This window comes from Acartia tonsa, chromosome 14 (genome assembly GCF_053477335.1).
Source record: "Acartia tonsa isolate MP-2025a chromosome 14, ASM5347733v1, whole genome shotgun sequence".
Classification (NCBI taxonomy): Eukaryota; Metazoa; Arthropoda; class Copepoda; order Calanoida; family Acartiidae; genus Acartia; species Acartia tonsa.
This window is the reverse complement of record NC_137273.1, coordinates 14,254,994-14,273,480: the sequence shown is the minus strand read 5'-3', so window position 1 is coordinate 14,273,480 and position 18,487 is coordinate 14,254,994. Positions and strand designations below refer to the sequence as shown.

Genomic DNA, 18,487 nt, shown 5'->3' with positions numbered 1-18,487 from the left:
CATAATTATAAAACATCTTTGTTTTTAAAAATACAAAAAGATCAAAAAAAATATTCATTATATTTTAACTAAGTCATAAAGATAATTTTTACATACGGTAGGTTTTTTAAAAAAATATTTGTAATATTGACTATAATAATATTTACATAATAACTATATTTTTAAAATAAAATAATTTTCTTTTTTAAATCTAAGATTAAATTTTTTTTCAAGTTTAAAAAAATAATGTATGGAGGAGTAAAACATTTCCAGCGTAAGAGAGTATTAAAAAACAAATGGGAACAGTTATTTTCATCGTATTAGAGACAGCTTTCCATGGATATTAAAATTAAAACGAAGTCCCGGGCTAACAAAACTGTTCATGACTTTTATTTTAATATTGGGAGAAAATTGTCTGTTCTACTAATCCAGTGGATATTATCGGTTTCGAAGCCACACTGGAAAAAAATTTTCAGCCTAATAGCGCATAAAAATGAGAATACCTAGTTATTTATCTCATCGTATTATAGATACCTAGCTTATATATAAATATTAAATTTAAAATTGTGGAAAATTTTCTTTTATATGATACTATATATGATTTTCAGTATGGCTGATAACCGGTTCTATCCCAGTGGACATTAATAGGTTTCGAAGCTATACTGGAAAAATATTGCTGCTACACAGGTACAATAATAATAATAGTTATTTCTCGCATCGTATTATAAACAGCTTTCCGCGAATGTAAATTATAAGATTAAAACCAATTTTTTTAGCCCCGAGATGCCTTGATGCCTGGTTTTTATCTTACATTTTTATATTCGTAGAAAACTAGATATAATACGATAAATCGAATCAAATTTTTCCAGGGGACTAAAGGACATTGGACTGTAAATTATTCTTGTCCCCAAAGTTTAACAAACATATTTTCTCTTTAAACTTTTAGGACTTTCATTGAAAATAATTGGGATGTTCGATGATCAAATCTTCAGTGTTTTAATTTAAGTCTACAGGTAATTTTTGGCAATTGGGGGTGTAAATCAAATTATTGTCCATTGTCATATTACTTACGATCCCAGGTCTTTTTCATAAAAATTCAGTCTTCTTCTTCTCTATCAATAAGGCATTTCCTAAATAAATAATTGTTATTGTACCTAAATTATTTTTAAAAAAAACATTAGGTAGCGGATTTCATGGTTTTTGTATAAAAGTAACCAAATATTTGTTTGTCTGTGTGCACTTTTAGATCCCAATAACCGCTGACGGCCATGGTTCGCTTCTATCAAATTATGGCCACTAAATGATTAGAAAAGTAAAAAAAAATTTCGCCTAATTATATTTTCAACAAAAATTTACAAGTTTCTATTGTAAATGATCTTCCAAGCATATTTATATTAAGCTAAACACTTTGTTTTAAGAATCTCTAAGTAGACTAAAATCCCTTCCCATTTTTAAAATTATAACAACATCCATAAAAGCGAAGCACTGAAACGGTAGGACAAACGGACATTAACACTTGTATAGTGTCAGAACTAAATAATCAGAATATAAAAGTATAAGAGTCGAAGCAAAATTGTTAGTAAATATGTCAAAAAACTGCTTGATACAGGATAATGTTTATGGACATACTTACATTTTAGGACTTGATTATAGAGTTGCTTTGCTTATAATATTGTACTCTGTTATCCCAAGAATCAATATACCAAAAATTAGATCAAACGGATAATTAGATCACATAAAAATTTGTTGTTAAAAAGTAGAAAAATGTTTAAAATGGACGTACGGACATTCTGGTAATGATTATAGAGTTGCTACGCTTTCCAAATCGTACCTTTTTAAAATTCAAATTGCGCGGCTTGTGTTAATAGTATTGCATACCATACGTTATGCATACCATTAGAACCGCTATGAAGTCTATTTTGTGGAAATATAAGAACCTTTACTGTGCTACTTATAGTTTAGGAGCTACGTAGAAGAATGTCCCAACTGACTTGAAACTTGACTTGAGAGTAAATCATTAAAGATAAAAAAGTGTGTGCAAAAATGCGGACATTTTTAAAATTCAAACTGCTCGGCTTGTGTGAATAGTAGAAAAATGCTATGTATATCGTTAGAACCGTCATAAGCTCTAATTTTTGGAAATATAAGTACGATTTTTGTACTATTTTTAGTTTAGGAGCTGTATTGATAAATGTGAGAAAAGTGGAAAAATTTAATCTGTAATGATTTACTCGCAAGTCAAGTTTTAATTCCGTTGGGACATTCTACCACATAGCTCATAAATTATACGTAGCAAAGGAATCGTTTTTATATTTCCAAAAAATAGACTTCATAGCGGTTCTAATGGTATGCATAACGTTTTTCTACTATTAACACAAGCTGAGCAATTAGAATTTTAAAAATGTACGTATTTTTATATGCATACACTTTAATTTAATCTTTAATGATTTACTCGCAAGTCAAGTTTTAAGCCAGTTGGGACATTTTACCACATAGCTCCTAAACTATACGTAGCATAGGAATCGTTTTTATATTTCCAAAAAATAGACTTCATAACAGTTCTAATGATATGCATAACGTTTTTCTACTATTAACACAAGCCGCGCAATCTAAATTTTAAAAAAGTCCGCATTTTTTTTTGCACACCCTTTAACTACTACAGGAATCACCATGCAGTTTGAAATCGATAGGACAATTCTTACATGCCTATATTAACGAAAAAAGCTATCTGTGTCGGACGGACGGACGGATCGACCCTAATTACAGAAAAGCTTCGCTTTTAAAAATACCTAATCTCAAGACCAATAGCTTTTGCCAAAGGTGGGGGTACAGCATTTCCAATTTGTCTAAAATAGAAAATACAGTGTGTTTTTTTTATGAGAACTTTTTTGAAAGCAATTTTACCCCACTTATAGTTATCAGAATTTAATGATTAACGGCTTGTTTTCTTCGTTTTTTATAACCATTTATAAAACATTAAAAAAATATTTCAGTTTTATTAAAAAAGTACAGTAAAATCAAAAATTCAAAACTTAGGTGTCAACATCTAAAAAAGGTTTTAGCGCATTTTTCTTAAGCTCAAATCTTCTACCTACTCTTTGCAAGAAAAAAAAATGGATTTTCAGTAGTCCACTTTGGGGGGCCAGTACTCCCTCCCTGGTTGAGATATGGCCTTCAAACTTTGATATGTTCTAGTAAATGTCCTCAAAAGTATCTGTATTAATTTTTAACTCTGTATCTCAACTTTGAAGTGTTTTGCAGCCATTCTTGCAAAGGGTAGAAGATTTGAGCATGAGAAAAATGCGCTAAAATCATTTTTAGATGTTGACACCCAGGTTTTGAATTTTTTATTTTACTGTACTTTTTTAATAAAAACTGAAATATTTTTTTTATGTTCTATAAATGGTTATAAAAAACGAAGAAAATAAGCCGTTAATCATTAAATTCTGATAACTATAAGTGGGGTAAAATTGCTTTCAAAAAAGTTCTCATAAAAAAAACACACTGTATATTAGTTCTTATGTATTACGGACAGCTTTCCGCGGATATTAAAATAAAAAAATAAGATTAAAACCAGCATTGTTAGCCCCTAGGGGACGAACGCCCTTGGCTAACAAAAACTGGTAATCGGTTTTGTAGCCAGCCATACTGAAAATAATATTTTAAACACATATGCATTTAAATAATTTTCAAAACTACTTAAAATTCGACTAGGTAATCTTTTTAAGGTCTGAATATTTAGTGATTTGCTAGTTAATCTATCTATCTATAATACAAAGTAGAACGATGTCTGTCTGTTTCTTTGTTTGCCTGTCTGTCCGTCCGTCCCTTAAGATCTCGGTAACCATTGAACCGATTGGATTCTACTCTTTAGGGAATATACCTACTGGTCCTGTGGTGGTTTTAGGCTATTTCTTGGGGGGTGGGACACCCCCAACCTCCCCAAAAACAAAAAATCCCCCCATTTTTTTATAGGGGATTTCCTTGTTTTTTTTTTTGTTTTTTTTTTGTAAAAGATTTCTTTGGTCCTTTTACGTATTTCGCCAAAAAAAATTTTTATCACCTCTTAGGGCAAAGCCCCTAGAGGCCGAAGTAGTAATAATACAAAGTAGCTTGGTGTTTGTCCATCTGTCTGTCTGTCCGTCACTAAAGATCTCTGTAAAAACTGAACCTATCGGATTCTGATCTTCAGGGTATATACCTATTGGTCCTGTGGTGGTTTTAAGCTATTTTATTGGGGGGTTGGACATCTAATCCCCCCAAAAACTAAACCCCCCCTCCTATTTTTTTTTGTTTATGGGGAAGTTAGTTCACATAAAACTACTGGAAGCAACAGTAGTACTTAATTTTTTTTTAAATTACGAAGCCGCTAGTTTAGAATAAGTTATAAATAAGGGAAGGGGATTAGTGCTCGAAAAGGTATATTGAGGGAAAGCATCATCAAAACAACAGATTGAAAAAAACTCATTTGGCCCTATTCCTATTTTTCAAGGTTGAATTTTCGGGTATAGTCCCTTTCGTAACATCGCACCTTATGGGGCGATTCTTCATATTTTTCACAGTAGCTTTTCTCCTATTTCTAGCCCCTGCGGGGGGCTCTAACCCTGTGGGGCAATCACCTAACCAAATATAACCTAACCTAAAATAACCTATGTGAAAAGCCATTTTAAAAATACGACGAATCACCCCTTATGGGGCGATGTTACGAAAGGGACCATTCCAGAATTTTCTATGACGACTGTAGGCGGTTCCCTTCAAAGTGGCAAGTCAAGCTAGGAATTCCCCTTGTTTTGCATTTGTGTTTTAATTTGGCGCACCATTGAAATGATTTAAAGATCCAGCTCAGGTTAGGTTAGGAGATATAGGTAAGGGCCCCTCAGAAAAGGTTTGCCATAAGAAAAAAAGAATCCCTCTCCTTTTTTTCAAGGGATAAGACAATAGTTGATAAATTGGTATACATATTCCCCAATGATCATATACAAAATTAGCCTTTCTTTAGATTAAAATTATTGGTTAAAACTCTGGACCAAAATAGTTTTAAAGGAACCAACCAAAATTCAGTAAAAGTACCCAAATTTTCTGAGCCAAATAATAAGATCAAGTAGTTTTAAAACTTTGGGTACCAGTGTAATTGAGAGACCAATATCTCGTCCCTCACTGTAAATTAGACTACAGCATCTCTTACCTGTATTTATCTTTCGCGTTTCCAACAAATCTAAATAAAAAAAAACAGTATTATACTTTCCAGGAAGGCTCCGAAATCAATTAAAATCCGACGGTCCCTTCATAATAATAAACAAAACGTCAAAAGAAGGTGTCCTAACTTTTGTGATTTTTAAAAAATGGCTAGTCGGTGTTCTTAGTAGATGTAGAATGATCCATAGAATTTAGATATTCAAACGTTTTTTTTTTGTAGACCTCCTATTTTTGAAGTAATTTAAGTTTTTAAAAAAATAAGTTGGTTTTAAGGTACTAAAGCGCAACAAAAAAAGAAAATTGCAATTATGAATAAAATTAGTAAAATCTTTAATTTGATACCTTACTTTTTGAATTCTGTTGAGTAATTATTGAAAATATCTATTTTGTTGAAACCCGTTGAAAAAAAAAATTTGAACTTTTAGTGATTTTTAAAATAATAGCTAGGTTTTTAGTAAGTAGTGTATGTAAAATGATCCGTCGAATTTAGATATAGAATCGTTTTTGTAAACCTCTTATTTTTGAAGTAGTTTAAGTTAAAAAAAATATTAAATTGGTTTTGAGGTACTAAAAAGCAACAAAAAAAGAAGAAAATTGCCATTATGAACAAAAATAGTACGATCTTTAATTTGACATCTTACTTGTTGAATTCTGTTGAGTAATTATTTAAAAAATCTATTTTGTTGAACCCCGTTTAATCGTCACGAATGGGTTAAATAAATAACAAAAGTTAGGATACGTTCTTTAAAAGGAATTTCCAGCAGAAAAAAATTTTGGTTTATATTTAGTCATGATGATCAAATATAAATTAAATAATCCAAGCGACAAAGAGAGGGGTAGGTTTCTGGTAAAATCCGTAAAGGTTATGTGTTATAAGTTAAAAACGTAGTAGAACGATAAAAATTTTAAAAAATTATGTTAACTTAAAAAATTTTTTTTTTGTCTATGGTTCTTTTCAATAAGAAATACACATATTTAGTGAATATTATCGTTGTACTACTATTTTTAAGCCTTAAAACACACACCTTTACGGATTCTACCAGAAACCTACCCCTCTCTTTATTTGACGCTATAACATTCTCAAGCAAAGTTCTTTCTATGAAATTCAACTAGTTTATTTATAGCTGACTTTACAAGAGGCTGAAATGAAAATATCTGCACTTTAGTACAAAATTTGTAGTCAGATTGTTCAATGTTCATGGTCCAATAGATAGATTGATCATCTAGATGTTATGATGCGCAGTGATCTTAAGAGATAAGACAATGGACAATAGTTTGATATACATCTCTAATGATAATAAAATATGATTACACCTCCTGTAGACTAAAATTATTGGTGGTAAGGTTTAGACAATTACCATTTTTTAACCAACCAATCAAAATTAAATTTAAGTACCCAAGTTTTGGGTCAACAAATATGATAAAGTGGGTTTAAAACTTTGGGTACCTAAATGTATCCTTGAATCCCTGGGAACGAGCCATTTCCCTGACACTGCAAATCCTGAAACATAATTATTATTATCGTATCATAACAGCTTTCCACATAACCGGCTTTGTTGTTAGCCCTGATGGTCCGAAGGCCTAGACTTACAAAACTGGCATTACTTTTATTTCAATATTCGTGGAACACGCCAGGCTACAATTGAATCAAGACAAAAGTAAGTGCCGAGCTCTGGGACCTATGTATGGTGAAATTAGACATAAAACCATGATGATTCCAGGTAAAACCAAAATATTTCAGCGGGATCTTTTTAAGAAAATTATATTTGAAAATTTCAGGTTCAATTTTCACCCCCTAGGAGTTGCCGTATAATCATGACAAGAAAAGCAAAGATTATTTATTTAAAATTTTTAACAACTTTGCTTTTATGAAGTCTTTCATAAAACCTCTCTATATATGATTTATTTAAGGCTGAATTACCGTGACCTTAGCAAAGCAACTGATAAAAATGGCCATTAATTAACTCCCTTCAGAAGCGATTTTATGAAGAACTTTATAAAAGCAAACTTGTTCAAAATTTTAAATAAATAATATTTGCTTTCTTGTCATGATTGTGCGTCAACTCCTAGGGGGTAAAAACTTTACTTGAAATTTTCAATTCTAATTTTCTCAAAAAGATCCCGTTGAAATATTTTGGTTTTACCTGGAATCATTATCGTTTTATGTCTAATTTCACCATGCATAGGTCCCAGAGCTCGGCACTTACTTTTATCTTGATTTAATTGTAGCCTGGCGTCGGAAAATATTCTGTATTACGATGCTAAACATATTTTTCAGTATGGCTGAGAACCGGTTCTAATCCAGCAGATATTAATTAATTTCGAAGCCAAACTAGACTATATCTTATTAGAAATCAATGACAGATAACCTGTACACCGAGAATGTACATAATTTCAAAAAGTATAAGACACACAACAACTTAAATACATTTTAGCATATACATTTTTTAATATTCGTAAAACTCGAGTAAAGACAAAAATATAAAATATGTACTGTACAAAACCGGTTGTTAGCGAAATCTATTCCATCAAATGGCTGTACTGAGGTAATTTCAGATGGGCTGACTGACTGATGGACTGATAGACAGTCAGGCATCATTCAGTATATGGATAAATCAAATCTACCTCTCCTTTCTTTTTTTGTTGACTAGGTACCTAATTTCTTTGTTTTTAATTCATGTTTGTTTATATACACCTTTCATTGCATCTTTGCATGTTAAGACCGCATGATAAAAGCTTATAACAATGCATATAAGATATATGTGGATACATTTACATGGAAAAATCTGTCGTCAATTTAGCTTGTTAATATGACCTCATTAATTGGTCAGTTCATTCATCCTGTAGGAGGGGAGGGGATGGGATAAAGGGGGTGGATGGGGGGTATCGTTAATAGCCAGCTGCGAGGATTTCTTAAGCATCACATGAAAATCTGGTGCAACATCCAAGTAATAATATATCGATTATTCTAACCTGTTCTGGTCTGGATGAACGACTGTGCCTTGTTTACTAAACAATGACGGGTTCGTCAGGGTGGTTGGGAAATGTCCATCCCAAGGAACTCGGCCGCACAAACCCTCCCAGTTTTTAAACCTCCTATAAAAATAGAAAGTATATTGATTGATATATCGTGATATCAGGGACCTTAAGAGATAAGACAATAAGGATAAATTAATAGGTATTCATGCTTAAAAGTGATTTCAAAAGAGTTTATTAATACGTATTTTGTTATACAAAAATTTTCTGGGAAGCTTAGTAATGAACCTGGAAAGGTAAATTTTTTTGCGAGGGTAGGAAGTAAATCAACCCTCCTCCCCCGCCCCCCCCCTCTCCCAAAAAAAACTCCCCGCAATTTACACATTTTCTTTATTTCAAGACAAGAAACAATTTCAGGGGGATGGGGAATATCCCCTCGACGCCAGCCACAAGTATAGTAAACTGTACCTTTTATGAGCTGTATGAACCAGAAAAAATGGAATAAATGTTTCCTTCCTTGCACTGCGACTTGTACAACCCTATAAAAAAAATAAGAATGACAACATTCATAATTGACAAAGAAGAATTAAAGAAAACCAGACAATTGTACTCTCATGATAAGCTGAAAACTTGTCCTAGGAATCATTACTTGAACAAGGATGACAACATCCATAAGTAGCGAAGCACAAAAATTGTGGATGGGAATTCGTTAAAGTAGATTTAAAGTGTATTTATTAAAATCAAGAATAGATTTATTGGAAAAAATAAACACGAAACCTTGTTTTATTTTGTATGATGAAGACGGTTAAAGTAAATTACAAACTAGATGCACATAACAATTGGAAAAAAATATTTTGAAACTGTTAATGCAAAAAAGTTTTAAAATTGGACCAAAAATACCAAAGATATGGGGAAATATGTCAAACATATAAAAATAGCCAAAAACCTACTAAAAGGCAGTTTGGCCGCCATTGTTTCTTTTCTTAAAACGCCAGAAATTAATTTCAATATCTTTAACTGAAAATTTTTTAAAATTGGACCATAAACACCAAAGATATAGGTAAAAATGTGAAAAATATAAAAATAGCCAAAAACCTGCAAAATAGCAGTCTCACTGTCATTGTTTTCTTTCTTCAAATGACAGGAAATTTAATTTTGATATCTTTAACTGAAAAAATTTCGAAAATCATACCATAAACACCAAAGATATGGGGAAAAATGTGAAAAATATAAAAATAGCCAAAAACCTGGAAAAAGGCAGTCTGACTGTCATTGTTGTTTCTTCAAATGACGGGAAATTATTTTTCATATCTTTAACTGAAAAAATTTTGAAAATCGGACCATAAACACCAAAGATATGGGGAAAATTTAGAAAATATAAAAATAGCCTTAAACCTGCTAAAAAGCAGTCTGACCGCCATTGATGTCTTATAGTTAATTGTGCTCCTTAATGATGGGAATGTTGTCAACAAATTTCAGCTCTCTATCTTTTATAGGAGCCGAGAAAATCACGTTTCCCCCAATTCATTAATTACGGACGGACAGACGGACGGACAGACGGACGGACATTGTGAATTTTAGAGTAGCTTCGCTACTAAAAATTAGATCAATGGGCCATTTATATCATAAAAAATCATAAACACAAAAGTTAAAAATCAGCATGTTTCAAATGGACTGACGGACTTTCTGGTAATGATTTTAGAGTTGCTACGCAATATAAATCTAACCTAACTGTTACAGAAATCCTCATGAAAAGTTTGAAATAGATAGGACAATTCAGACTCACCAGATTATAGAAAAGCTTCACTTTTAAAACTAGCTCGAAATGTGATTTGATGATAGTACTAACATCATTTATGACCATCTCCGACATGAGGTTACTTAAAGAGTAGCTTTGCTACTACAAAAAGACATACCTTAGGATCGGCTATACAAGGACAAACACCTTCCACAAGATATCCGTTCTTGGTCAAATATGTTTCATATTTTATCCGAATGAGCTAAAATAAATCTTTAAAAATAACAATAAAAAAGTTGATGTATTTTCCGTAATTATCCATTTTGTAGAATAAAAATATTGGCGGAAAAGATTGCACACTGATAGTTTGAACCAACCAAAATCAGGGTTGGCAGGAAAAGTCAAGGGCTGTTAAAACCATGTTTTTTTTCCGGTTTTAACCACCAACAAAAATCCATAACAAAATTCCACCTTGAAAAAAAAAATGCTTTTTTCGACTCCAAAAAGGCACTAAATTACTACTTTTTCTGAAGAAACTTCTTATTTTTTCTTAAAATGCCTGTACGTACACACATCAATAAAACATTAGAATTTACAACAAAAAAGACCTAATTTTAGAAAGCATCATTTTTATTTTAAAAATGTATTTAGGTTTGAAAGAGGCAATAGTGAGCTGAGGGGATTTCTTGGTAGTACAGATATTCTACGATTCTTTTGAATGAATGAACGTTAGTAAAAAATGAAGGCTTGCCTCTTAAATTATAAAATTAACAGATACATTTTTCTTTGATTAGATATGCTACAAAATTAATCTATAAAACATAGAATAAGAATTCAGAAACTAACAAGACTTTTAGCTTTGACTTTATAATTTAACATTAATGTCAATAAGTTAATTTTATAATTTAAGAGGCAATCCTAAATTTTAAACTAACGTTCATTCATTCAATAGAAATGTATAGTATCTGTACTACCAAGAAGTCTTCTCAGCTCATTAATGCCTCTCTCATAGCTAAATACAAGCTTTTCCCGGATTAAACCAATAAAATCCGGACTTTTGCTTGTCCGCGGATTTTTCTTACCAAAATCCCGATTTTTGCCAACCCCGACCATAGAATAAGGAGGAATAGAAATGAAAACCCTAAATATTTCTGGGAAATTTGAAGGAATCTTTGTCTTGCGCAGTAAAGACAATAATGCTAAAGTACAAATCACAATGACTAGTTGTCACTAGTACATACGCTTGTTTTAATTTTGGTAAGTACAATTGACCACATTTGTAATTTTAAAGGGTCAGCTAAATGGGTACAGCCCCTTCCTCCCCCATCCCCCCCTTCCACAAGTTAATGTATGGATGTAGTTGCTATCATGTAAAAATCAGCTGTTTAAAAACAAACATAAGAGCGCAACCTAGTTTTATAATATAAATACTGGGACCAATATTTTTTTTGTAAAATTTACATAATTAAATTTTTTAAGGCTTAATATGCACATTAAATTCATTTTTAATCCATTGTGAATAGGGAAGAGGAAGATGGATTCTTGGGTACATGGCTTTTAGTAAACTATTGCAAAAGGAATTTATTTTGAATATTTTTTCTGAATAATTACTGAAATCATGTTATTTACTAACAGCCTTATAGCCGTTTTGGTCTTTCAAAAGTTCCAATTTTACTTCAGGCTAGCAAGGCAGAATCTTCTACCTGGATTCTATTCTATACTTTATCTTCTTTGACCCCGACCAAAATATTAAGTAACTTAAGATGCGATAAATAAATATTCTCACCTTTTCATTCTTTTCATTCTTGAGTTGAACATCAATATTTGGCAGATCTCTCCAGTCTGACCCGGGACGGCTCGGCAAATGATCCAATCGCATCTAAAATCAAGGTTAGGTCAATGAAAGATAAATAAACTTAATTTTAACCCAATTCAAACAATATCCGAACTTCATACCCCCCTCCCCTTTCGCACCATCAACCTTTCATCACAAATTAAACACAGAACTAACTACCAAAAAAATTCGAAAGCACACTGATAAATCATTGTAACACCAATCTACCTTTTTGGTGACCACTGTTTTCAAGGTCTCTCGGGCAATTCCAAAAAAATGTGGAACCATTGTAAAAATTTATAGTACAAAATGTAAAAAAACTATGTTTGAAGTTAGAGAGAGAGAGATGCTGTTTAAATTAAACCCTAAAGTTTTAAAATATGTTTTTCTTACTCGTTGTCTTAACAACTTTGGGGACTTAAGTAAATTTTGAATGATTAGTTTATCAAGTTGGGTGTTCAAACGTTTCAACCACTAATGAAGGGGATAATTTAGCGTATCATCATTGGGAATGTACTTCAATGTATCTGCAATTGTCTTATCCCTTTAGATTCCTGATAATTATTATGACCTTTTACAAAAATGTAAAATAAATGGTATGTTAAGACAGGTGTCCCACCTGATTTTTATCGCCAATAGAAGAGCAGACATGATCGTACAACTTGTCACCTTCATTTCTAAACAAGAACAAAATTTTACATTTAACAAAAACACTTACAATTTAATGGTGTAATAAGCTTTTTTTTATGAAAAGGTTGTGGTAAAAATGTTAATATGATTGGGTGGGGGGGGGGGGGGGGGGTGTATTAAACAACAATATAAATTATGAAATGTAAAAAAAGCTAATGGCTTTAAATTACCTTACAAATCTAATTTTATTCTTCCTTGTAAAAGTAATAGGATGTCAGTCTGTCTGTCTGTATTAAAATATTTCGCAGACCACTGCACTGAACCAATTTGGTTCTTCTTTGCATAAGTGCTTAGGGTGAGGCGGGGCTAAACCGGTAATTTTTTCGGTTATTTAAAAAAAAAGGTGGAAAATATTAATATTTTCAAATGAAACCAAGACCATTGAAAAGCTTACGGAAAAGACTACCAAGTCCTAAAAGGACGTTATGTGAGGACAGTGGACTTGTAAAAGTTTGTCATAATTGGACTCAAAAAAATTACCGACCTTTACCCCACGGTGGGGCTAATCCGTTAACGTCTTTTCAACCTAAAAAAATCGATGAAAAACGGCCAAACGTTCAGTCAAACATTAATAATCATAATTAGTATAGGTTATAGAGATTATCCACAAAAATTTTCATAAGGATCGCTGAGGTGGTTTTAGGCTAGGTATTTTATTTTTGATTTTAATTTGGCCTTGAGTTGGTTTTATGCTATTTGTTTTGCTAATCCCTACCCTAAAGAGAACTTGGGTGGTAGGGGCAAAGCAAATAGCATTAATAAAAAGTACCTAACTAAAATATTTTACCTAAAATAAAGTTTTGACATTGGCAACTCCAGATCAACTCGGTAATCCATTTCATCCTCTTTGTTGCTGGATTCAATGGGGGGTAGATCTCCAATAACATCCCAGGTTGTCAACATTCGGCGTGGAGCACCTTAGAAATAAATATTGAATAAGGACGATTCTGTTCAATGGTAGAAAAGAAATGCAATTTAGCAAGGATGTCCAAGCTGCTTTTTGGGGGAGTGGGTTGGTGAAGGGGTACAAAATCTTAATTAGGGGGTCCGGGGAAGGAAACAATTTTGGCAAGGTATGGGTCTTAAAAAACCCACATTTTGGGAGAAAAATCTCAAAAATTTACCTAATTGTAAGCATATGTGTATATAATTATAATATAAATATAATAATAATATAATTAGAGTGTTTGATATACCTAAGCCCTTTCTCTCTCCCTACTACATACTTTTCTTATACAACTTGTCAATCTAACAAAATTATTTAGCTATCTACCTAAGATGACAGCCAAGGAAATCATGATACAAATCTAATTTCTCACCTGGATTTTTGTTGGTGGTGAGGAGAGTTTTGTGCTTGTACTTATCTGTTTTCAGCATTATTACATAAAACAGCAAATCAGTAATCATACCGTAACACAAGCCTCTGGAACGTCGCCAGAAAAAAGGCCCGAGTCCCCAACATTTTTATCTTGTTAAATGGTTAAGTTGCTACCTAGTTTGTTTTGCGTTTTAGATCTTAGATTTAAGCTAGCAAAGTTTGAAATCGATAGTATAGTAACTGTAACGTACCAAAATTAAAGCTTAGAGCTATCCGTTACTAACAGACGTACGTAATCCGTACGTACGCACCTACCCTAATTATAGAAAAGCTAGTACTTTAAAAATATTTTGCTGCTATGTATAATTTCCTATGTCAATGTAAATTGGAGCGGGAAAAACAGAAACTGGTTCCGGAAACAGAGGCAGCTTTTCACCGGGAGCAGCGGCCAGTAGGAAAAACCGCCGACGCCATTGGGCTATCATGTACTGTCCGGCCTAGGAAACAATGTAAAAAGTAAAAAGAGTGTTATTGAAGTGTTAAAATGCTAGCAGTTACGCCTCTAGAGGCCACTGGAATTTAATTGTAGTTTTGACATTTTTTTCTAGGGGTGGTTTCTGTTGGGAGGGTGTTTGTACCTCAAAATAGTCAAAAACCGTCCCAGGACCTATGAGAAGCTACCCTTTACAGGATAACCATATTGGTGAAATTTTCAGGGAAGTATCTTAGGGTGGTTTTAGGCTTCTCCTTATTACCTCCCTTACCCTACACTAAGGGCTAAGGACAAAGCAACTAGTCAAGGCATTAGGAATATTCTTGGTATTCATGAAACCACATTCAAAGTTATCAATGAATCTTTTGATTACCTTTAAAAATTTACCCTTTAAACTAAGCAAAAAAACTTGAATTATTGACTACTAAAAAAGTTTAGGGATAGTTGATGAACATCTCCAAAGATGATAGATAAAAACACCCCATCGATAGGTTAAAAATTATTAATTGAAAAGTTTTTACAGCTAATTATCTACCTGTAAAATGCCAGCATTGACTTGATACCCCATATAAACAAGGGTAGCTATCATCGTGTTGAAATATTCATGACGACCTTCATACACAAAGTTCTTCACGTTCTCCATCAAAACAAACCTAAAAATAATTTTTAACATTTATACTTTACCTCAGAGTGACTTTAAAAAACTTAACAACCCCCATCTCCTAATTTTTTTGACATTAAATAAATGGGAAGGGAAGGGAGGGTCCTCCCTATGTAACCCCTCCTTAAATGTTTAAAACTTGTACGGTATCTTTGGTACTAATTTTTCCAGTATGGCTTCGAGACCGATTATTATTCGTTGGATCAGATACGGTTCTAAGCCATACTGAAAAATCATGTATCGTATCGTGTTATATCCAGTTTTCTACAAATGAAAAAATACAATCATAGTATTAACACAAGTTAATCTCCAGGCTAACAAATTTGGTACTTCAATTTGGTTCATTTGTACCTTTTTTATATCCGCGGGAAGCTGTTTATAACGCGATGCGACAAATAAATATTCTTTACCTTGGCCTGTAATAATCAACATAACCAAGAAAGTTGTAAACTTGATTATTTTTCAGCTTTGAAGGCTCCATGTCCCTGGCGTGATTTAATTTACTGAACCCCTACAATAAAAGAAGTGTAATTGGTTTAAAAAATACTAGAATGAGATACTGAATATGCAGGGGTGTGTATATTCTGCATAATTGACCCTGCTTAAGGGGGGGGGGGGGGATAAAGAATATGTGGTTTGGGGGAAAAAATGTAAAAATTAAGAGAACTGAAAACATTTTTTCCATTCCCCCCCCCCTCCTTGGTGAAAAATAAAAAATGTGGGAGGGTGGATAAAATGAATAAAATATTGAGTTCTTGATATATTTTTCCATTCCCCCTCCCCCTCAATGGGGGAAAAAAATTAGGGGTGGAGAAAATAAAAAAAGTTTTGGAGCAGGTGAAAAAAAGAATCTTGTGCAGAATATACACCCCTGTGAATATGTTTTGGATTCAAACATTTTTTTTGTTTTCATTGGTACTCATAAAGTTTTTTAAAAGTGAAGCTTTTCTATAATTAAGGTAGATCCGTCCGTCCGAGACAGATAGCTTTTTTCGTTAATTTAGGCATGTTAAAATTGTCCTATTGATTTCAAACTTTGCATGGTGATTCCTGAAGTAGTTAGGCACGATTTAGAAAGCGTAGCAACTATATAATCATTACCAGAATGTCCGTACTTCTATTTTAAACATGTTGATTATTCTACTTTTTTAACAACAAATTTTTATGTGATCTAATTATCCGATTGATCTGGTTTTTGGTATATTGATTCCTGGGACAATCAAGTACAATTTTATAAGCGAAGCAAATATATAATCAAGTCCTAAAATGTAAGTATGTCCATAAACATTATCCTGTATCAAGCAGTTTTTCAACAAATTTACTAACAATTTTGTTTCGACTCTTATACATTTATATTCTGATTATTCAGTTCTGGCACATATAACGTCCGTTTGTCCTACCGTTTCAATGCTTCGCTTTTATGGATGTTGTCATCCTTGTTTACTTAAAAATATTTAATATCAATTTCATTCCCTTTCTCAACAGTATTATTGACAGTAGGTAAATTTTTTTGGTGGTAAAAAGTAGGCACCTAAAAGTTTTAAATAAATTATTAATAACTGGCGGATTTAGGGTATTTTATCCAGAGGATATTTCAGAAGCTTTACTGATGCAGACAGAAAAACAGCCTCATTTTACAAAGGATTTGAAACATTCAATTGAAAATTAAGTTGCTGATAAGTAATACATTTGTTTGATTAATGATCATTACCTAGCAAAAAAAGCTTCATAGTTCAAGGATATCTAGATATCTAGCTATTAATGAAGGTAGATACCGAAAACCAAAAAAACACTATTTTTCACGATTTCAAAAATTACAAGTTATCAATACATTTGAATAATGATCTTTACCTGGCAGGGAGGGCCACCAACAATCATGTCAACTTGCCCTCTGGCTGGCATCTCGGCAACATCACTTAATAGAATCATCCTATCAATTTCAAATTCTACACAAATAATAATATTGTAGCACCCTAATAATACATGTTGCCAGGAAGCAATAATGGGAAAGTACATTATTACATGGATGCTACATCAGATTTTCATGTTCTCGTAACTTTTACCCATTTTACCCCATCCCCTCCCTTACTACTGGATAAACGAACTGACTAAATAAATGATGTGCATATTAATTGTTTATCAACCTGAATTGACAATAATATCCACGTCTATTCTATTTCTTTTGTAGCAATATGTATTATTTAGCATTTTATGATGTTTCTAAACCTAAATGCAATAGATACTTGCATTACGAGATAAACCCATCAGGGACCTAAAGGGATAAGACAATGGCCGATAATTTGATATACAGTCCCAATCATAAAATTACCCCTTCTGTAGATTACAATGCGTGGTTCAGACGTTTAAATAATTAACAAAATGAACAAACCAATCAAAAAGTCAACAAAAGTCTCCAATTATTTAGAAAACGTTATTTTAAGACTTTGGGGACTAGTTTAATAAACAGCCAAATGTCCGCTCCCTAGGTACTGTCCTCATATATTTACTACCTGGAAGTAAGGCCCATAACAAGTTCCTCTAGGATATCATTGCAGCATCTAGTGAACACTTTGGCCTCACTGTGGTTATTCTGGAAAGCCTTATGGAAAAATAAAAATAAAATCAAAATTCTATAGTAATTGGATGTAAATGTTCTGGTGAAATATCAACATTACAACAAAAAAGACAATTTTCATATAGACGTCCAAGGGGGGAGCGGTTAAAGGGGTGTTTACCCCCTCAAACTTTGAAACCCTTCATTCTACCAATCCCAAAAATTTATAAAAAATATATTAAATTATCCCCCCCCCCTAAAAAAAAACCTTTGATAACCACTCATTTTCTCATTTTAACCAATCAAAAAAAGCTTAGACATCTGTGGCCATATTACAAAAACTTGTAAGGCAGACAGCCAGTAGATCAACAATAATTTGTTGCTTGTTTATGTAGTTACTCTGAATAAAAATAATTTGGTAACCATGCCTGGGCCGCCATCTCGTTATTTTCAACTGCCCACAGAACTTTGGCCACCCCGGATTCTTCTAATCCTGTACTCAAACCACCTAATACATAAATGATGTTATAAAAAACGTCACTTTACATATTTTGAATAAAATATTTAATCTTGGACTATGTTTTTGCAATAACATAAGAATAAATGATAGGTATGCTTAATTGTTTTTTTTTAACAATAATAAGCTATATATTTAGCAAAAGTGCATAATGTATGTGGCGAAAGCATAATTCATTGTTGATAACTACATGAATCGTCTTTTTAAAAATCTTTTTTAAGGTAAGTATAATAAAGGATAGTATCTAAATATATCATTTATCAAATGACTATCAAAGGCCATGGGAAAGTCAAACTAACAATAAATGACACCCCTTATAATAAAGTAACAGGATCTGTGTGTGTCTCTCTGTCTGTCCCGAAGGAACTCGCTAACTGCTGAACCGATACGGCTCTCCTTGTCAGTGTAGCTTCATATAAGTCATGGGAAGGTGTATAATTATTCTGGGGGAGGGTACAAGAGAAACCAACCTTTAAAAAATGACCCCACCCCATTTTTTTTACTTTTTTGACACAAATTCTATGCTTAAGT

General features: G+C 32.6%; 2 protein-coding genes across 3 annotated transcripts in view; both read right to left on the bottom strand.

Moving 5' to 3' along the window:
• The window catches only part of LOC145306517 (uncharacterized), a 195,048-nt gene that overhangs the window by 21,681 nt on the left and 154,880 nt on the right, over nt 1-18,487 (bottom strand). The window lies entirely within an intron of this gene.
• Nucleotides 44-18,487, bottom strand: part of LOC145306514 (uncharacterized) — a 121,180-nt gene continuing 102,736 nt past the window's right edge. The window contains exons 28-44 of one of the 2 annotated variants that reach the window (XM_080148654.1): nt 17,868-17,947; nt 17,396-17,484; nt 16,737-16,800; nt 15,296-15,396; nt 14,760-14,877; nt 14,104-14,228; nt 13,733-13,779; nt 13,201-13,330; nt 12,343-12,400; nt 11,676-11,768; nt 10,068-10,151; nt 8,620-8,690; nt 8,149-8,271; nt 6,623-6,676; nt 5,165-5,194; nt 2,769-2,825; nt 44-1,109 (exon numbers count right to left, since the gene is read on the bottom strand). In XM_080148654.1, the coding sequence (XP_080004780.1) occupies nt 1,076-1,109; nt 2,769-2,825; nt 5,165-5,194; nt 6,623-6,676; nt 8,149-8,271; nt 8,620-8,690; nt 10,068-10,151; nt 11,676-11,768; nt 12,343-12,400; nt 13,201-13,330; nt 13,733-13,779; nt 14,104-14,228; nt 14,760-14,877; nt 15,296-15,396; nt 16,737-16,800; nt 17,396-17,484; nt 17,868-17,947 (1,358 nt within the window). In that variant the 3' untranslated portion in view covers nt 44-1,075. Of the gene's footprint in view, nt 1,110-2,768; nt 2,826-5,164; nt 5,195-6,622; nt 6,677-8,148; nt 8,272-8,619; nt 8,691-10,067; nt 10,154-11,675; nt 11,769-12,342; nt 12,401-13,200; nt 13,331-13,732; nt 13,780-14,103; nt 14,229-14,759; nt 14,878-15,295; nt 15,397-16,736; nt 16,801-17,395; nt 17,485-17,867; nt 17,948-18,487 lie in introns of both variants that reach the window. The other variant, XM_080148655.1, reaches the window with a different exon arrangement.